General features: G+C 51.7%; 9 protein-coding genes across 9 annotated transcripts; 4 read left to right on the forward strand and 5 right to left on the reverse strand.

The window, feature by feature from the left end:
• Positions 1 to 2,253: 2,253 nt before the first annotated feature.
• Positions 2,254 to 2,742, forward strand: An02g02930 (uncharacterized protein; the record flags this gene model as incomplete). Its single annotated transcript, XM_001399396.3, has 1 exon — positions 2,254 to 2,742. One exon carries the CDS (start codon positions 2,254 to 2,256, stop codon positions 2,740 to 2,742), a length of 489 nt encoding a protein of 162 aa, XP_001399433.1.
• Positions 2,743 to 3,817: 1,075 nt separating this feature from the next.
• Positions 3,818 to 4,823, forward strand: An02g02940 (uncharacterized protein; the record flags this gene model as incomplete). Its single annotated transcript, XM_001399397.3, has 3 exons — positions 3,818 to 3,900; positions 3,989 to 4,526; positions 4,590 to 4,823. The coding sequence occupies 3 exons, from the start codon at positions 3,818 to 3,820 to the stop codon at positions 4,821 to 4,823; spliced, it is 855 nt and encodes a 284-aa protein (XP_001399434.1).
• A 424-nt stretch (positions 4,824 to 5,247) lies between these two features.
• On the reverse strand, positions 5,248 to 6,946 carry An02g02950 (uncharacterized protein; the record flags this gene model as incomplete). Its single annotated transcript, XM_059746161.1, has 5 exons — positions 5,248 to 5,474; positions 5,548 to 5,708; positions 5,770 to 6,671; positions 6,721 to 6,882; positions 6,929 to 6,946. The coding sequence occupies 5 exons, from the start codon at positions 6,944 to 6,946 to the stop codon at positions 5,248 to 5,250; spliced, it is 1,470 nt and encodes a 489-aa protein (XP_059605098.1).
• An 858-nt stretch (positions 6,947 to 7,804) lies between these two features.
• On the forward strand, positions 7,805 to 8,449 carry An02g02960 (uncharacterized protein; the record flags this gene model as incomplete). The annotated part of the gene is made up of 3 exons (XM_001399399.3): positions 7,805 to 8,056; positions 8,164 to 8,229; positions 8,333 to 8,449. 3 exons carry the CDS (start codon positions 7,805 to 7,807, stop codon positions 8,447 to 8,449), a joined length of 435 nt encoding a protein of 144 aa, XP_001399436.1.
• A 188-nt stretch (positions 8,450 to 8,637) lies between these two features.
• On the reverse strand, positions 8,638 to 10,589 carry An02g02970 (uncharacterized protein; the record flags this gene model as incomplete). The annotated part of the gene is made up of 4 exons (XM_059746162.1): positions 8,638 to 9,363; positions 9,427 to 9,820; positions 9,867 to 9,979; positions 10,143 to 10,589. 4 exons carry the CDS (start codon positions 10,587 to 10,589, stop codon positions 8,638 to 8,640), a joined length of 1,680 nt encoding a protein of 559 aa, XP_059605099.1.
• Positions 10,590 to 10,768: 179 nt separating this feature from the next.
• An02g02980 (uncharacterized protein) lies at positions 10,769 to 12,684 on the reverse strand (the record flags this gene model as incomplete). The annotated part of the gene is made up of 4 exons (XM_059746163.1): positions 10,769 to 10,963; positions 11,084 to 11,694; positions 11,743 to 11,880; positions 11,928 to 12,684. The coding sequence occupies 4 exons, from the start codon at positions 12,682 to 12,684 to the stop codon at positions 10,769 to 10,771; spliced, it is 1,701 nt and encodes a 566-aa protein (XP_059605100.1).
• Positions 12,685 to 12,988: 304 nt separating this feature from the next.
• An02g02990 (uncharacterized protein) lies at positions 12,989 to 13,934 on the forward strand (the record flags this gene model as incomplete). The annotated part of the gene is made up of 3 exons (XM_001399402.1): positions 12,989 to 13,102; positions 13,160 to 13,746; positions 13,826 to 13,934. 3 exons carry the CDS (start codon positions 12,989 to 12,991, stop codon positions 13,932 to 13,934), a joined length of 810 nt encoding a protein of 269 aa, XP_001399439.1.
• Positions 13,935 to 14,547: 613 nt separating this feature from the next.
• Positions 14,548 to 15,272, reverse strand: An02g03000 (uncharacterized protein; the record flags this gene model as incomplete). Its single annotated transcript, XM_001399403.1, has 2 exons — positions 14,548 to 14,844; positions 14,991 to 15,272. The coding sequence occupies 2 exons, from the start codon at positions 15,270 to 15,272 to the stop codon at positions 14,548 to 14,550; spliced, it is 579 nt and encodes a 192-aa protein (XP_001399440.1).
• Positions 15,273 to 16,024: 752 nt separating this feature from the next.
• On the reverse strand, positions 16,025 to 19,842 carry An02g03010 (uncharacterized protein; the record flags this gene model as incomplete). The annotated part of the gene is made up of 6 exons (XM_001399404.1): positions 16,025 to 16,289; positions 16,342 to 17,015; positions 17,065 to 17,439; positions 17,488 to 19,645; positions 19,718 to 19,758; positions 19,816 to 19,842. 6 exons carry the CDS (start codon positions 19,840 to 19,842, stop codon positions 16,025 to 16,027), a joined length of 3,540 nt encoding a protein of 1,179 aa, XP_001399441.1.
• Between the last annotated feature and the right edge of the window lie 137 nt (positions 19,843 to 19,979).

The following is a 19,979-nucleotide window of genomic DNA, read 5'->3' on the forward strand; positions in this document are numbered from 1 at the left end:
ATTCGGGAATGGAATTGAATAACTAGGGGAGCGAAGAAGTACGAGGCGTGCAAGCCACTCTGCACATTGGAGAGAGGCTTGAATGAGGAGGTGTGGGAATGCGAGTCGGGAGAGGAACCAAAACACACGCAAGAATCAGACTCTCGGCTTGCAGAGAAAGGAGACGCAGAGCCTGCCTGATTGAGGCATAGAGTGGAAAGATACAGAATCGACCGGAAATGAAGTTGTCGCCAAAGACAGATTCCGACTGGTCCGCTTGGACCTCGTCGGTTTCCGCGATACAGTAAGTTACCCGGGGAGTTCTGGATCCCCTGGAAACGGTATGACTTGTCACTTTCCATCGATCGGACGTCAGCGGGCCACCAATAATAGCAAGAGTCCTATCAGAGGCCAGTAAAATACTAGTTTGGTGGGGATGGAGGGAAGAGGTGGGGCGTGCAGTTGTAACCTCGTTTGGACTTCCGAGAGCCCAGCCTGGACTGTTTGGGGTATCTTGCAAAAAACAACATTACTCGAGCTATGTATGTTCTGCTGTATCAATCATTGAGACAAAGCATAATTAGGAACTTGTTGTGGTGTGTGGATGGTTAGAGAACAAGGCACAGCAACAACCAAAAATTGGTGTATCTCAAGTTTGGACATTGAACGCGTCAAATGGCGTAGACTGAACTGCCACCATTTGAGATTCACCCAGCCTAGTTGCACTTACAAAGTACTTCCTTTGTAGGAGTTAGTCCTAAATCCTTTCCGTGAACTGACTGGTTCCGACTATCTGTAACAGGCTAACAACCATGCGCTTTGATACGGACGGGATCCTCCACTTTCTGCTCGCTGCCTGCCGTGGGCCGTCGACCCCAGAATCATCCTACGATAATAATAACAGCATAGTATACTATACTGGATGGTAGAAAGGCCGAGGTTGAGCCTCCTCCATGTATGCCACATGAGCAATTCTCAGACCAGCGGAGCTTCCCATGACTGGTTATGCCAGCAACAAGGGGACTATACATGCTGTTGCTGTTGCTGAGAGTTCGGTATCCAATCTTCAATCGTCGATGATAGTCTACTGCCAATCCCATGTCTATCATGGGATTGATTGCAACTCAATGCGAGCTAACGTCCCTCGGAACTAATACGACACCGATGCTATCCCGGATGAGCCCACACACCATTCCCGCGCCCCCTCTTCCTCATTTCGGTATACTTCTATGTATTGGGCAATTGCCCAGGGAAAGCTGAATCCGCGCCAAAGAATGCCTGTATACGCTTCCTGAATAGGCCAAGTAGGCCGATAATAGTGCGCGGGCATGCAGTTCCCCCTCTCCCCCAACCCGGTTAGCTTGGCCGCGGACCTGACCCGTTACCAAACATCCAAGACATCCAACAAGGGGGAAGGATGGAGGAGAATCCCGGGGCAATCTGAGGTCGGTCCCGAATGGCAATGCAACAGAACCGAATGGGAAGAATTAGGAGGAGACCAGATGGCGGGCTGACATCATCGGCTGTTGCGGGATGGAACTATTCCCGGTGAATTTCACCGTAGAGATAAAGTCGGAAGAGAGAAAATATCACAGTAACAAGCATACGGTATATGGTAGGTAGTCCGTAGCGTAGACAGTCATACTACTTTGAACTATGTTGTCACTGGCTCAAAACCCTCCTAATCTGTCCGAAAGGGTTCGCCAATCCGGTCTCAACGCCATTGGTTCCGCTTGCAGGCAGTCGCAGCAAAACAACCTTTGAGAAGTGCAAGAATGCATGACGCCATGAGTGGAGCTGGCAGAACCAAACATGGCCCGGCCCAAAACCGGCTTCTCTGGATCGCCTCTAGCTGTGGGGAGTGCGAAACTAGTGTCTATCGCTGCTGTCGCGCATGAAGCACGAAAAAAAAAGCATGAGGGATAATCAGCATTGGTTCGTAACGGCCATTGGGACATGCGTGTCGCCAAACCGAATTGGCGTCTACCACCGAACTTTGGGTCCAGGAGGCACGGCACGGCCTTTTCTCCCCCACTGCATCGGACCTTTCGATCGGAAAAGTAATTGAAGGGAGGGGGACAATAGGAGGGGAAGACAGAGAGCTGGAGAGCTGAAGAAATAGGTATAAAAAGGTCCATGTCTTCCATCTTCAACCCTCTCTTTCATCACTATTCCATCATCATCATTATTCTTATCTACTTCAAGTCACATTCACTCTCCACTTTACTTCCAAGACTTTCTTGAATCCCTTTACTTCCCTCCACACTTTCCACTATGTCTGCCGATCCGAAGCCCCTCCGCATCGTCGTGGCCTGCGATGAGGCCGGCCAGCCCTACAAGGAGACCCTGAAGGCTGCTCTCGAGAAGAACCCTCTGGTTGAGTCCATCCAAGACGTGGGCGTCAACTCTACCTCCGACAAGACCGCCTACCCTCACCCCGCTGTCGCTGGTGCCAAACTCATCAAGGAGGGCAAGGCAGACCGTGGTCTCTTCATCTGCGGTACTGGTCTTGGTGTCGCCATCTCCGCCAACAAGGTGCCCGGCATCCGCGCCGTGACGGCACACGACTCCTTCTCCGTCGAGCGCTCCATCCTCAGCAACGACGCCCAGGTGCTTTGCTTTGGCCAGCGCGTCATCGGCATTGAGCTTGCGAAGAAGCTCGCCAACGAGTGGGTGACCTACCGCTTCGACCCCAAGAGTGCCTCCGCCGCCAAGGTGCAAGCCATCTCCGACTACGAGAAGGAACTCGCTGGTACTGCTTAAGTGGGACTGTCAGTCAGTCTGTCAGTCAACCCCAGTCAATCCAGTACTACGATGTTCCTTGTCTGTGCGGCATGACATGAACACCAGCCACAACCGAAGTGGCAGCGGCAGCGCCATAATCTCCGGCGTGTTACTATAACTATAGCTTCCTTTTCACCTCTTACTTTCGAGCGAAGCGATCTGGTACGGCTGGATCCGGGCCTTTCCCTTCTAATATCCGACGAGTCAATGATACCACGAGTTGTACGGAATGATATGGCCGGCCATTCTTTCATTAGAGCAGTAGGTAGAAAATGTACTATATTGCTCCATATGTCTTCTATGTTGTAGACGATCGTTTATACCATCAAGATCCATTGTAATCAACCAAGTAACTCTCTACACCAATACAGTATGGCAATCGCTAAGTAACTCTCACCCTCCAACATTTCCTGACCACTCATAACTGCTGACTCATCTGGATTCTGCGGGGATCGATCACCTTCGATTGATCAAACCACATCTTTTCCACTGCACAGGAACAGGCATAAAATCGAACATCAATTGATGAAGATGGACAATCCAACGTGCCGTCCCGACACCAGGGCTGTGTGGATCACGACTGAAAGCTCACCCGAGCTCATCAATTCCATTCCTGAGCTGACCTCCAAGGATCTCAGGTCCCAAGAGGGGTAGCTGAATAGTACTTATCTGGATACTTATACTCACGAATCGGCCAGCACTCCCATGACCGTGCAGCATCATTCCTCCATTGCTTCTATCATCAATTATCCCATCGAGTTGAAACTCACTCCACATCCACTATCCGCTAGACAGAACGGATAGAATCTCTAGCACATCCAGTCACCATCTACTTCACTCACAACAGTGGAGATCACCGCGCAGCCCCACACATCCGACATCCGAGGCGTTGTTTCTTCGTTTGTTCCTTCGTTTGTTCTTTCCAGCTGACAAAACATCGTCACGGAAACAAAAAGGGGATATTCCCGTCGTCATTCACAGCACAAACCAGTGTGCGCACAACACACCAGCGCGCACCACATAGCACCTAACAGCACTGCACAACACAGCAAACATGGCTCTTGAACTAAAAGAAAAGGGCAACCAGCTCTTCAAAGAAGGCGATTACAATGGCGCCGAGGAGATGTATTCACAAGCGTGAGCATATATCCCACTACCCCGCTAACACCCAAACCTCCACTAAATACCAAGCGTATACTAACCACCGAATACCTACAACAAACAGAATCCTCAAGAACCCTAAAGAACCCACCTTCTTCTCCAACCGCGCCCTCACCCGCATCCGTCTCGAAAACTGGGCCGGAGTTGAGCACGATGCCCGCGCCGCCATCGATCTGTACGGCGCCAAATCTCCTACTAGTTTGAAATCCTCCTGGTATCTGGCACAAGCGCTGTTGGGCTTGCAACGACCTCAGGAAGCATACGATGTAGCCATTGAAGGGTATAAGGCGAGTCTGGCGGCGAAGAACATCCAGACGGAGAATTTGTCGCGGACGGTGCTGCGCGCTAAGCAGGCAATTTGGGCGGCCAAGGAGACGGCGCGGATAAGGGAGTTGGATGAGACGCTGGCGAGTGTGGAGGGGCTGATTGAGGCGGAGATGGAGAGGGGGTTGACGGAGTTGAAGGGGCGGCTGGAGAAGGGCGAGATTGGGGAGATTGGGTTTAGGGAGGATGAGAGGGAGATTAGAGAGGATGCTGAGCGGAAGGTGCAGAGGGTGAGGGAGGCGTTTGCGATTGCGTCGGAGGGGAAGGTGGTTGAGAGAGTAAGTTCTTCCTTCTTCCTTTTCGGTGAGTTACTAGTGAGTTGTGCTGATAATATGGTATAGGTTGTGCCTGATTATCTGGTGGATGGAATTACGTTTGAGATTATGCATGACCCTGTTATCACTCCATCCGGGACCAGCTTTGACCGGTTTGGCATCACCAAGTACGTGGAGCAGGCCAAGGTTGACCCCATCACACGAGTGCCGATGACGGTGAATGATCTTCGGCCGAATTATGCGTTGAAGGCGGCGTGCGAGGAGTTCCTGGATAAGAATGGCTGGGCAGTGGATTGGTGATTAATTGCACAATTAGTATGATTAGCATGGCGTTGGTAGTAGACTACTTGATACCATTAACAGGACATATGCTTGTATACTATATTCAGAGTAATACAATGTATACTAGTTACACTTTACATTTCATTTGAGAGACCAACAGATTAGTCAAAGTGCCTTGGTATGCATAGTAGCCTTTCTATGTAGATTTTTGTTATATCCATATTGACCGTCAGTCTTTGTCTATTCCAAACCCAGCATGCCATGTTAATGTCGGACAGACAGTATGTCTTATTTGTCCTTATTCCGTATCTCCGTGGACCCAATTATTTAACTGGTATTCCATGTACTACTTTTCTAGTAATTATCAAAACAATTAAACCCTTCAGGTTATCAACATCCACATCATCAATTGCTTTGATATTGACACTAATAAGTAAACACCTCACAAACGCAATATATTTAGCGCCCCGCCAACCAAGTAAAAACACCCCGTTATCAAGACCTGAGATGCATTATCCTGCTGCGCATTTATGCTTCTTGCTGTCTCGATCGCTTCTTCGATGGTCTCTTTTGTCGAGATTGAACTCATGCTTTGGGGGAAAAGCTCTTTCCATTTCTCGGCGAATAAAGGTAACACGCTAAGATCTAGAAGGGAGGTGGGGAGTGCATCTATATAATTCAAGAGTCATTAGTTAGTACGAGACAGGGTACTGGAGATTTATGCAGGAATAGCGTTCCTGACCTTTATCCATCTTTGTAAGTTCATCTTCTCGTTCAATGTAAGTAGTGAAAATCACATGGTCCGGCAGTGCATCTCGCTCAGCGAGAGACTCTGCTAAGCATTCGAGAAGGGCTAGGCCGTCTCGGTCTTTGGAGAAGTGGCTGAATATTAGGATTCGGTATCTGTGATTTACTAAGGTTAGTTGATTGAGTGTTTCATGATAGGGGGCCATACCATACTCACTTTTGCAACCCGGAACCCTTGGTGAGATCTGAATACCACTCCGCGGCTTTCTTAAGACTAAGCGTGTTATGTGCGCCGTCCACGAACCACTGCGTTTGTCCGTCTGGGTCCTCGATAATCTCGAATCTTCCGGGCAGAGAGATATCTCTCACCGCGGTGGATATGTCCTCTGGCTCGAGTTCATGACCAGGTGCCTTGGCTTCCAGGAATGTCTTGGCTAGCTTGAGGGCTAGGGAGCAATTTAGTCGCTGGACTGGAATACTCAGCACCCTACTGTTAGTGGGGAGGCTGGGATTTAGCGAGACGATGGTCAATGATGTATTCTTCTCCGCAGCACGAGCGTGCAGGACCTCTGTGGGCCTATCTTCCTGCGGAACGGATAATGCAGGTGCACTGGATTTGAAGATTCCTGACTTATGCCAGGCAATGGATTCGACCGTAGGGCCGAGCTGTGTAACGTGGTCCAGCCCTATGGAAGTGATGCCGGTGACGACGGGGTTCTGGATCACGTTCGTAGCGTCGAACTCACTACCATGATGGACTTCGAATATTGCGGCGTCAACGTTTTCTCGGATGAAGGTGTGGAAAGCGAGCAGGGCGAGGAATTGCAGGTAGCGAGGTGGCTGTTGTTTTGGATCTGTGTTTTGGGCTTTGGGATCCATGAGCGTATCCCATACTTCGAAGAAATATTTTGTGAAGAGGTTCTTGGGGACGGGTTTGTTGTTGATTTGGATTCTTTCTCGGATGCATTGTATATGAGGTGATGTGTAGAGTCCGATTTTACTGGGAAAGCCGGTCCTCAAGCCATGTGCATGTAGGATAGAACGAGTAAATTCGCATGTGCTGCCTTTGCCTTTTGTGCCTGTGACGTGGACTATGTTTAAACGGGATACATCGGTTTCCTGTATCTAGTAAGTAGACGCAGTTTCTTGTAGCAAGTAAAGGGCCTACGGAGTGTCCGAGGATCTGTAGCCACTCGCTCATTCCATGCAGACTCGGGATACCTCGCACAGTGCTGGTGAAGTCTGCTGGCAGTGCATCTGTTTGTACAGAAGGGCTCATCCTTGGTCGGCCACGACGCCTGCGCGTTTCCAGGAGTCTGATGGCATCCTGCTGCGGTTGTCAGAGGCAGTAAATGATATGGATGTTGACAGCGTACCTCGTAAGTGCGAGTCATTTGGTTCCTTGATTCCACAGTAAACTCTGCGATACACTCTTCTCAGACTTCAAGAGATACTTCTGAGCGTGTTTCTGGGTTCGTTAACTCAATGACGCATCCATAGAGTTGCTCGCGAGTGTTCAGGGTGAGGTTGCATCCAGACAAAGCGAGCCCGTCGATGTATTTATTAACGGTTTTGGTCATGATAAAGGAGCTTTGTCCGGGACTCCCCAGGGCCAACTATTCAAATAATGAGGACAATTCCGAGCATTCAATAAAGGATCCCTTACCTAGCCCGCAGAGCAGTTGGCGTAGATGATCCATCGCTCGTGGTAATCCTGCTGGGGTACATAGAGAAACACTATTTTCCAGCATGAAGACGAGCGCAAGAAAGAAGAGACATATATTGTAGAGAACTGCAGACTTTGTTATAACTTAGCACAAGGTCTGATGACAACCAGAAAGACATTCAGTACTAAGCTATGCAGCTGTTTTGCACCAAAGTGGCAGTCCATAACATAGTATCCAGAAACCCACTCAACGGTTGAGCCAACAACCCTCCATTTCAGTAACCACCAAAACAAAATCAACAAATCAGACAATATCCAACTAGACAAAATCTCATACTATTGCAGTGATCAGCAAATAGTCAATTAGTACTCAGTAGTATGTATAAGTTAGTAGTCACCTGAGAAGTATCCATAAACCCAACCAATAACCAACCGTGCAAACTCCCCCACCAAATCAACAAATCCCCCCCACCTTCACCTTGTCTTTCCCAACTCACTACTTATTCTTCCCCTCTTCCTCCTCATCCCACCTACAACCACAACTCCCACTTCCCAAACCACCCATCGAATAAACTCGACAGCCAAAATGTCCGTTCCCAACTTCACCACCGCCCTCTCCGCCTCCATCAACAAGGAGAAGTTCACCCCCGAGGTCCAGGCCGCCGCTGCCAAGGTCGACATCTCCGCCTTCTCCGCCGCCATCGAGGCCGTCCTTGCTGGCGAGGAGACCGCCACCGTCGAGGGCGAGCAGGCTGCTGCCCTGAAGTCTGCCTTTGAGTTCGCTGTTGAACTTGTGAAGATGCTGAACAAGGAGCCTGGTGTGGATGACAAGTTGAACGTATGACCGGCCCCTCTTTTCTCCCTCGGTTGCTCCGTCCCTTTTGGAGGGGGAGAATGTGACGATTTACGCTGAAGGTATATGCTAATATGTGTGTCTGTGTGTAGCTCTACAAGTACTTCAAGCGCTCGAGGAACGAGACTCCTGCTCAGCCTGGCATGTTTGCTATGGAGGTATGTTTCCTTTTATCCATCTTGGATGTTTATATGTCCTTTTCTCCGGATGCAAGATCTGTGATGAGAGTGGAGGGCTAACATGTTTGCTTTGATGATATAGGCCAAGTACAAGTACAACGCATGGAAGGAAATCCAGCACATCAGCGAGGGCAGGGCCCAGGCCGAGTACATCAAGCAGGTTGACACTCTGATTGGAAAGATTGGAACGAGGGAGTAGATTATAAACCTACAAGGTCATAAATGAGGAGATATCATGTGGTGGATACATTGTCTATTAGCAGGATGAGATGAGTTATGAGCTACTTACTACTCAACTAACTACTTAGCTATTGAGCTGCTTGCATAGTCATTATTGATTCTTTTGATATTGATATGTGTATGGGTGGTAAGAGATCAGAATATAGGCTATCCCTCCCACGTCTGCCCCAGCCAGTCCGGCTCGCTATGACTAGCCGTCGCACACCAGGGTATATCCGTCTCGCCGTACCTCGTCAACGGCAGATCGTAGGGCATTCGAAAACCAACCGTAGTCGTAGTAGGAATTTCCTTTTTATCTGCATTTGCATTTGCATCTGCAGCCGCAACCGCATCTGCATCAGGCATATCCCTCCGAAAGCAAGGCATCATCACACTCCTCCCCTCAGCACCAGCACCGGCAATCAACTCCGGCCAAACCACAACCCCTATCTCCCAACTACATATCCTCACCTCCCCGTTAGCATTTACCGCTGCTCCCCACGCCTGCGTCGACAAATTCGCCGATGTCACCATCGCCCAATCAATCCGGTCCATCTCCGATGACGAGTACCGGATATACGTCTTGATGTGCGGTGCCGCACGGCGACGACCTGCTTCTCGTTTCATTTTCACCTCGTCCTCAGCGACATCTCCAGCCCAGTGGCACAGATACGGCCTCATGTACTGCAGCTGTTTCTGTTGCGCGGCGCTCTGTAGCTTCATGTGGATGGAGCCGCCGGAGCCGTAGCCGTTCAGGGAACGACGGATTTCATCAGGGGTGGGGAAAACGATCGAGAATCTTGGTTTGGGGTTGTTTGATGACGGGGAAAGGGACGCAAAGAAGACGTCCTTGAGCCATTTGTCAGTTTGGCCGAGAGAGGCGACGGAGGATATCTATACTTCGTTAGTGGATATTCCATAGGCAGTCCCAGTGGGTGATAAGGACAGCCAGCCTACCTGAGTTACAATATGCGGTCTATCCTCTGAAGGAGAAACAGGCACCGACCGCAGGACATCCCTTAGAGCTAACCACCCCCACAGCGTCTTCTGGTTCGAATCAGTCGACTCCCGGATCTTCTGCTTCGAGGGGACACTAGCGATCAATGCTGCGCGGACAGCGCTGAAGTCGTGTTTCTCAAGCTGCGCAACAAGCGGACCGGTTTTCCTCTGCCCGTACTCTCGTAGATATGAGAGGAGGTCGCGCTTGAAGCGTGCCCCGGGGGTGGCTATATTTTCACTCCCACTTCCATCGGAACAGAGTGGAAGAAGAGGAGATCGCCAAACGGCCTGGCACATATTTGCCCAGTCGCCTGCGATCATGTTTGCCGTGTGGATGACCACTCTGTGTTCACTGCATTAGCTTTGCTAGATACATTAGTGGTATTATGGATACACACTGAGCCAAATCATCATGTCTCAACAAAATCATCATCTTGGAATGATGGGTCCCGAACGCTTCTGGCATGTAGGCCACTATTGCCTCGACGTTGGGGTGACGTGTACATGCTTCCTATTCATGTCATTAGCATTATTATCACATATTACATATCCCAATACGAGTCAATATGGGAAGAAAAGAATGAAGAAAGGGTATATACATCAATCCTCTGCCGATTCGGCGCATCTCTCTTCCACGAGCCATGCACAACCTTCACCTTGACCAGCCGTCTCACATCCTCGTCAAACTGGCTCATCAAAAAGTCCACATCAAAGAGGTAATTGAACTGCCAGCATTCGCGGATCAATGGATCCCCGAGAATGTCGCGCAGTCGGACAGTGTCGGTGTTGTGACCTGAGGAGGCGGGGAGGTCCCGGATGTGGGTTAGTTGGATGGGAGAGGGTATTATACTCTCCTTGTTTATTTCTCTATCGTTGTTCTTTTTGGTTTTCTGCGTGCTGGGTGATGCTGGGTGGGTGGCATTGTGTTGTGGTTGTGGCGGTGTTTTTGGTCCCTTGGAGCGGGAGAGCAATGGAGGTGTTATGGAGCGGTGCAGGGATGCTAGGGGGTGATTGTTACTCTCAATGCTGCTGCTGTTGCTCGCTTGGTTGGAGTCATTGTCTGCATTATCTATGTTGGAGGATAACTTGGCCCGTTTGGCAGGCCGGTCTGGTTCTTCCATGTTGCGGTTGAGGTGAGGTGAGAAGGTGGTGAGGGAGATGCGGTGATGGCGGATAGCATACCGGTTACATGTGGATATTGCCAACATCATAGGTAGAAGGTTTGCTTCACAACCACGAAAATATTCAGATCTATATTTAACTATTACTACACTATTATACACTATACAGTTTTACAAGTCTACCACATGAAGCGCTGAATCTTCCCCGGTTCCTGGGGCCATTCGAACCCGCAGTACAGGAAGATGTATCCCGTCACCGCATTGATCACCAAGAACCAATACGTCTCCAGGAACAGCGCCATGTTCGTGGCAACCTTCGCGTTGAGCTCCTCAGTCGCATCGCGCGCCCGCTGACGGTGCACGAGGGGCGTCGGCTGCGGGGGCAGATGCAGCCGCCACATCACCCACGGAATGATAAAGTATCGCGGCTCGACAAGCGGCGCCGTGATGAGCGACAGTGCCGTGGCCGCCAACCAGACAAGCACAAAGCTTACCTGCGGCGCGCCCTGGTGCTGCTTCTGCCGGTGCGCAATGTGCTCCTGGATCCTGGCGTACGCCTCAAAAGAGATCGGCTCCGGCTTGGGCGGCTGTGCGGGTTTCTTAGCTGCCTTTCGACGCTCGGCCTTCTTCTGGCTGGGTTCTTTCTGCGGCACTGGCTCAGGCTGAGGGGCTGCTGTCTGCGGGACACGCATCAACTGGGGAGGCGTGGTAGTCGTTGAGAATCCAAAGGCGGAAATGACCATCCACGCGCAGAGGAAGTACACTGCGACAGCAGCATACTTGATAGCCGGGTGAATGCGCAGAAGGATGCGGAAGACGTAAAAGACATAGTGACGGTTGTCGGCCAGGGTAAAGGGATGGACGATGGTGTTGAAGTGGACCACAGCCAGCATGATGGGAATAACAACAAGAGCCGTCAACAGCTTAGGAAGGCCCTTTTGCTTCTTCGGGAAGCCAAAGTCGATAAACTTGGGCAGAAGCGACTTCGGAAGAACCAGGTTGGCGACCGGCGACAGGAGGAGAGGCCATGAGAAGAAGACGAAGTAGGGCCAGATGTAGAGCATCTGGGGCAGATGCAGCCCAGCAGTATGGTACTCCTTGTGTCCTGCAGTTGTCAGCCTAGCACCTGCAACACAACCCGTAGTAGACCTACCAAGAACGACCCCATCATTCCACAGCACGAACCCTCCAAACCCAGCAAGTATAAGCAAGTACGGAAGAGCAGAGCTAATCACCGTGCCGAGGTTGTTCACGGCAACAACCACCAGCGAAACAGACGCTTTGAAGTAGTCTACCTCAGTCAGCAATGCTACAACACACCACAACGACAACACTAACCTCCAATTGAAGCTTCCGACACAAACGGATCATACAGCTCGTTCTTCCACCCTGCCTGAGCAATATCCGCGAATCCCGACGCCTCGCATCTCTTAGAAGACAACCGCAACCGCCGCACGACCTGCAGCCCACCCAGGAAGATCGCCACCCAGAAGATGTTCGTCTGTCTGAAGACCAGCGCCACCAGCCCCAGCACGACAAACACCAAAGTCTGAAGCGGGGCAAAGCCACCCTGCGACGAGCGTTTCAGGTCCCAGTTGTACGCCTCAATGACCACCAGCAGCGCAAGAATATCGGTATAGTATAGGCCGGAGAAGAAGAACAGCGGTGGGAACAGGCAGATGTTCAGAACGGTATGGCTTAGCCATGCTCCAGAGGGACGCGTGTTGCGTACCTTGCGCAGCCGATCCAACAACGTCTGCAATCGCAACGGCAGAGCCACGGCGGTGGCTGCCACGTTGGTCGCACGCAAAGCTTCCGGTGTAAGCTGCGTTGGGGAACCGCGCAGGAAGAGCGCGATCGCGCACAGCACATAGGACCAAAGATAAAGTCCCGGGGGAGTGGTGATCTTGGGATCCCAATGCGTCCACTTATGAGCCCAGTAGGCCTGAGCCTGGGGGACATGGAAGGCCTCATCCAGATACGGTTCGGGAACGACGGCATTGATCCTCGTCATCCAAAAGGGGATCAACAGCAGAACAAAAGGTATGGTGTAGCGGGCGGCCAATGCCACGCCCGACTTGGGTTGCGCATTCATGTCGGTCAATTCTTAGGCAGGAGGTCAACCATGCTCAACAATTGAAGTGTGTAGAAGAAGAAGAATAGATCAATTAATCTAAAAGACACGAGCGGAAATGCAAGCTTGCAGTGCAAACCGAACAAACACACCGCATCGGGCAATCGACGCCCATCGCGATCGAATTTGAATGAACAACTTCAAGCTTTCCTTCTTTCATTCGGTCCGCAAAGTAACTCCGGGGCATGAAATACTCTCCTCCGGCTGCCCCGACACGTCCCTAACTCCTTTCCCCCGGCCAATCCACGCGCAAACGTGAGGGGCAATGGCCTTTCCCCTCCCGCGGGGCATCACGCCCCCGGAGATCTCCTTCCTCGCGGAGATGGAGATGGTCACCATCTTGCCTCGTCAGCGACTCGAGGGGCTTGAATTACTGGGAGTACGTCCTATACACACATCTTCCGCTACTAATCACAGCTAACAACTCTTCCAATAGGGCCCCGTCTCCCCCCTCCTCCCACCCCGACGCACCTCCCTCCCCCTCTGGCTTGCCCTCCTCCTCAAACGCCAACGCCGTGCCAACATCCTCCCCCCGCCCTGGCTCCACCCCGAATCTCTGGAGCTCATCCTCGAAATCGAGACCCAAAACGACGAATACCAGCACGCCTTCTCTCCGCCACCTCCACTGCCCGGCCAGCCCGCCCCGGGAGATCACCGTCGCGCTCCGCTCGCAACCCCGCGCTACACTCCCTCCGGCGAGAAATACTACCCTGCGCCGCCGTTCCTGCCTCAGAATACAGCACGCGATCACATCCCGCCGGGCGAGCCACCGGCACTACCGTTCCATTGGTTGGAGGTAGGGACGATGTTGCTGGAGGCGGCGAGCGATGATCTTGTGGATCCGGATCAGACGAGACGGCTGTTGAAGGAGCTGAGGGAAGTGAGGATGGCGAAGGTTAGGGCGGGTGTGGATGTCCTAGATGCGGCGGCTATGGGGGGTGGGGGTGTTGCGTTGACGGGTGTGGGAGCTATGGAGTTGGGAGAGGGGAGGAGGTTCATTGCGGGGGTGGTGGATGGACTGAGGTATGTCCTTGTCACTTCTTCTATTCTTTTGTTTCACAATCGTTGTTGGAGGTGGGTTGCTAACGAGTCATGTCGATAGGCGCATCGGGGCGTCCAAGGAACAGGCGAGGAGAGAAGAGATGGCAGAGGAAATGGCGAATGGGGGGTATGATGGGACACAAGACGATGATGATGAAATGGAGTTTTAGATGCTTCTTCTTTTCTTGCTTTATATTTGCAATGCGTGGGTTGGTTCATTGTTCGTTGTTTGTTACATGATGGGAGTTATGGGTGTCAAGTCTATATGTATGGGACATGGCAGGACATGATCATATTGGCATCGCACATACATCAGATACATGTATGTATATATACCCTATATCATTGGTTGGAAGTTACTTGGTTGATGGGCCAGGTGTCGTGCTAGTAAGCAGGTAGTAGATAGGTAGTAAGTAGTCCCAATCATTCCCACTATCAAGAACACCAGATGCATGCGACGCTCAGCTTGAAATGAGAGAGAGAGGAGAGGGAAGATAATAGAAAAGGACATGACAAGTCAATCTCCGAAAGACAGATGAAAACAACAAAAATACCAGAAACAATGGATTGAATCTTACATCCCCAACGCCGACGACAAGAGGTATATAACAACCCGAAGGAGATAGAAGAAGCATGCAAAAATGATCCAACTGGATACAGAATGAAAGGCATAAATAAACACCCTTTTCGAGTAAGCCGTCAGTCTACCTACCCCTATGACGCGCAATACCGGGGCCCCAGATAGTAGTTCTAGGTTTTCCAGTCCCCAAAGCCCGGCGAGCTTCATTGAGCAGCCTGATCCTTCTGCATCATCTTCCTCCGCGCCGCCAGAATCATCTCGTCCCTCCGCTTCTGCAGCAAGCGCTGGCGCTCCTCCTTGCTCTGCGACCAGCCTGTCGTGGAAGAAGCCTGCGACGGTGCGGACTCGGCGGCGCTGTTCTCGGCCTCAAGTTTCGCGCGGAGATTATAGCGGGAGATCAGGTCCTGGGCATCGGCCTTGGAGGTCGCCGTTTGAGTGGGTTGTGATTGAACAGGGGCCGTAGTGGGGATAGCGATCTGAGGTTGGAAGGATGGGGGCGGCTACAAGGTAGTTTGGGTTAGCTGGCTATGCATCTGACTCAATGCGGGGGAACGAGATAGGGGAAGAAAGAGGAGCAGATGATGAATGACCAGCGACGCAGGTCAAGATGCATCCAAGAGAGGAAGGAATAAGGGAATAAACTCACCACTTCCAGGCCCCGACCGGTCAGGATTCTCTCCGTTGTCGCCGCAACACTTCCCCCGTTGCGCTGCAAATCCCACATGATCTCACGGGCGCTGAGCTGAGGGAACATCTGGGATATTTGCTCGACTTGGGCTGGGTCGACGGTGCCTCGCGCCCGACTGCGACTGCTGCCGGGTCCGGCCTCTCCTCCATCGCGGTTGAGAAACCATCGCAGCACGAAGAATGACACCACAGCGAGGGTGAGGAGAGAGGGGATGTTCAGAGACGGCTCTTCTTCTGGCATTGTCGTGACGATCTCTATGAGCGAGGTAGAGGGTAAGGGACGAAACGTGGACTCTTGGTTGGGTCGGATGGGGAGTCGCGACTCGAAACTAGCGTATGCGACCGCCTTGAAGGTAACGGAATGAAACAGGTAAAGCTCGAGGCCCAGAACAAGGCGGCGTTGGATAGAATGCTGGGGATGGAGGAGGAGTGATGCCGCGGCAGTTCGTTTGGGGGGAAAGCGGCGAGGTGGCGGTGGGACACTCGGATCCCGGCCGGATCGGGGCGGGCACGTTGACCGAGTGCGGCGGTGCTTGAGTTTCGGGGCTGTTTGGCCAGGGGAAAAAGGTGAGAAAAAGCAAATAAACTCTCCCACCAAGAAAAGGGGAGGAAGAACGACGATCTACTCAACGGGACAAGGTGGCAGACAACCGAGGAAGGCCGTGTCTTGCTGGCATCCACCCGATGTTGTGGTAGATGATGCCAGCAGTTGGTCGCCCTTTATATAGTAACCAGGTACTCCAGCCTCCGTCCACTTGATTGCATCCTACCGCTGTCTCTACGGAAATCTCCTTGCGTCCGTCATTAACATATCTCATAAGAGTACGGTGTAGAAACTGCAGAATCATCCAGAATCATGTACATCATCCGAAAACACCCCGTCCCAACCTCCTGGCCTGTCACATAACGCGCCATGTCCAATGTCCAAACCAAAAGATCCATATGCACCAACGCAATATCGACAAATGAAGAATAACAATCCCGGCTTGAGGTCTACTTCATGTCGGCAGGAGTCAAGGCCTGGACCACACTGGTTCCCTCGCTGAACCTTGTGCGGAAGATCCGGTTGGCATTCTGGAACATGCCGTCCTTCAGCGACACAACAATGAACTGTGATCCCTTGAATCGCGTCTTGATCAACCGACCAATGTTCTGGGTATGCGACAGATCCAGAGCGGCATCAACCTCGTCCAGAATGTACATTGGCGCCGGCTTGAATTGTAGTAGCGCCATGATTAGCGAAAGCGCGATGAGAGACCTAGACAAAGTTAGCTCGTAGCCAAATAATACCCCATCGGAAATCCACGTACCGTTGTCCACCACTCAGCTCGGTCAAACTCTGCTTCCAGACCTTGCCCAGAGACACCTTGACTTCCAGACCTTCAGTGATATCCTTGCCCTCAGGGGGTTCCAGCTTGGCAAAACTGCCGGGCAGCAGGTCGTTGAAGATTTGTCCAAAGTCGGCTGTGACCTTAGTCCACGTTTTGTGGAGAGCCTCCTTCTTGTACTCGTTCAAGTTGATGATGGTCTCTTCGATCTTGCTCTTGTCGCGAATGACAGTCTTCATCATGTTCTTCAGTGCAGCCTCCTTCTTTTCGACGCTGTCGATCATGTTCATCACCTTAGGGTTGATCTTCTTCTTCATTCCTTGGAACCGCTCCGTCAGGTTGCGCAGGGTCGACTTGCACTCGGCGATATTCTGGTTCTTGAAATCGTATGCCGTGTTGGACCGTCCAAAGTTATCCTTCTCGTCAGCGATCCATTCATGCTCCTCCTCCATGTGAGCCACCGTCTGCGCCGCGGCTTGTTGCTCCTTCTGAAGTTTCTCGAGCTGGTGTCCCAGCTTCTGGACCTCAAGGCCCTCTTCCGTAAGTTGGGAGTTCTTCGACTGCTTCGTCCGCTCGAGTTCACGCAGCTCATCATCAAAGCCGGTCAGCTTAGCTCTTTCGTCCTCCAAGTGAGCCTGAGCAATATCATGGGCGTCCTATGGATCATTAGCGATTGATCTTTAAGCCTTGACGGTATTCTCTCACCTTGATCCGAGCTTGTTCTCTCTTCAGCGACTGAATTTCTTCCATCTGAGCCTTAAGGGTGCTATCGGCCTCGGCGCTTTGTTCCTCGGCCGCCGACAGATCACCACCAACTTGCTCCAACTCTAACCGGGAGTTCTGAAGCTCCTTCTGCAGGGTCTTGACTGAATTGGAGTTCTTGACCAGAGCCTTCTTGAGGGAGTCCAAGGAAGACTGCAATTCCGCAAGTTTGCTGTCCTTATTGTCGTTGAACTCGCTCATATCCTTCTCGATCCGCTTGATATCCTTGGATGCTTCGCTCTGGCGAGTCTTTGCATCAGAAATGTCCTTCTTCAGCTGCTCGATGTTCGCTTTCATCTCTTCTACGGCGTGAATGATCTGCTTTCGTCAGTTGTACGTCTAAGAGCATAACGGAATGAGACTTACCGAGGAAGACGAGTTGCTGCTGATTTGCTCCTCCGTAAGCTTAATCTCGTGGGTCTTGAGGTCCAGCTCCTGCTTGATTGTACGAGCAGCATCAAGCTTCTTCTTCTCCTTCCTCATTGTTTCCTCCACAGTAGCCAGCTGCCGCTCCTTGCTCCGGATCTCCCGAGTAATCTCATTGAACTTTTGCAGGGTGACAAGCACACCGCTCGTGTTGGGTGCACTACCTCCGGACAGAGTACCGGACGGGTCGTAGACATCACCCTCAAGCGTCACACTCTTGATCCTGACGGAAGGGTCGAAAGTGACCCGCTTAGCTGTGTCGGCATCATTGCAAATGAGGGTATTGCCGAAGACGTAGTTCATTGCCGCAGTGACTTCCTCATCATAACCGATGAGCGACAGGGCAAGGTCAACTTTTCCTGGAGCAATCCTCTGCGCTGCTCCAATCTTCTCTGCCGAGGCAACAAACGAGGAAATCTTATTCAGAGGAATGATAGTCACACGCTTCTTCAGTCTACCCTTCTGAAGCAGCTGAGTACCGGTTTCAGCAGTGTCGACAACAACGTTGTACAGACGGCCACCCGCGCAGATCTCCAGTGCTGTAGCGGCCTGGAGCTTCTCCTTATCAAGGCTAAAGAGCTGCGCAACCAGGCCCTTGACCTTTGAACGATCGAAGTGAGGATGGGGATCAGTGTAGTTGAAATCGACATTTGCAACCTTCCTCTGGAGGTCGTCTGCTCTCTGACGCAACTCACGGATCTCTTTCTGGAGCTCGGTCTGCTGCTGGTAAAGCTCTTCCTCGCGACCCGGCTCAAATCCTAGCCTAGAAAGTTCCGATTCAAGCTTCTTAGCTTGCGACTTCAGTCCCTCCAATTCTTTCAGGAGACCAGAGTTCTGTTCCTTGGCCTTCTTCGCGCGTGGCTCCTCTTCCTTGATCCTCTTCTCCAAGTTCGCGATCTTGAGTTTGGCCTGCTCTTGTTCAGTCGCGGCCGTGTTAGCACGGTTACGAGCGTCCTGAAGCTGGCCTTGGTAACCACTTTCTTGACCTTCCTTGGAAGCGACACCAGTCTGCAAGGTCTGGAGCAATTCTTCCTTCTGCTCCACTTCAGCTGTCTGGGCGTCAAGCTCTGCTTTAGCAGCATCATACTGCGCCTGCAGCTTATCGTAAACCTTCTGCTTCTCCTTGAGGACCTTCTCCAGATCAGTAACCGTTTTCTGGACTTCCGTCCTCTTCTCTTTCTCTTCAGCAATGCTGGCATTCTTGAGGTCGAAAACAGTGGTCAACCGAACCAGCTCATGAGAGTGGGACTTGACCTCATCCTCCAGAGCCTGGAATTTACCACCCTTCCGTAGTTCCTTATCGCGGGCTGCTCTGACCCGCTTCACATCCTCCTCGAGGTGAGCAATCTCGCTCTTCAGCTTGGCCGCATTGTCTTCCAGCGCCTGCACCTTGTTTCTCTTTTGCTCGCATTCTTCTCCAGAAACCCGTAGCCTCTCATTGCCCCTGAGATAATCGTGAGCAACCACCAAGCGGGTCAAGCGCTCCAAGTCATTCTGGGTCTGCTGAAAGTCGAGGAAAGCACGCTTCTCGGACCGCAGCTTCTCCAGCTTGGGCTCGATTTCTTCCTTGAGAAGCTCTTCGATTTCGCGCAACTTGAGCTCTTTCTTGCCCATTGTCTTCACAGCCTTCTCCCTCCTATCCTCGAACATCCGTGTACCAGCTGCTTCCTCGATCATAGACAAGATTTCAACGGGCTTCATATTCAGGACCTTCGTAATCCGACCTTGCATAATCAAGAAATTGGGGTTGTTGATGTTCAGCTGCACACTCTGGAAGAGGTTTTGCACGGTCTGTTGCTGCGCACGGTGTCCATTGATGAGGTATTTGCTCGTACCTCCAAGAACGATCTGCCGAGTCACCGAGATTGTCGCATATTCCTCGAATCCGATCGGCGATTTCGCGGTGTCGCGGTTATCGAAGACAATCGTCACACTGGCCTTGGTCACACCAGCCTGGCCACGTTTGTAGATGAGATCCTGCAGGTTTTGCGCACGAACGGTAGACATGTTCGTGATACCGAGGACGAAACAGATGGCATCGAGGATGTTCGATTTACCACTACCGTTGAGACCGGTGATGGAGTTGAAGGATTCGTCCCTATGAAAGAAGTGTTAGGTCTGTCATCGGCAGGCAAATTGCACATTGAAGTGCGTCCCAATCCGCGCATACCATCCTGAGATCACCGTACGCACGGCGTACGATTTGAAGCCCTTTGTGTTCACAGTCAGCGATCGCACATCTCCGGGCTGCGGAGAACATGAACTTACGTCAATAATAATCTCCGTGATCCTCATTGTTGCGACTCTGATCCAGCCCCATGAACTAGACGATCAGGTGCATGGGAGGGGGGACCGAGGGAACAGTTGCGGGATTGATTGACGTCTGGGGAGCGATTTTGCGGGCGGTGTTTTGCCGTCGGGGCCCAGCGCTG

Source organism: Aspergillus niger (genome assembly GCF_000002855.4).
Source record: "Aspergillus niger supercontig An02".
NCBI lineage: Eukaryota > Fungi > Ascomycota > Eurotiomycetes > Eurotiales > Aspergillaceae > Aspergillus > Aspergillus niger.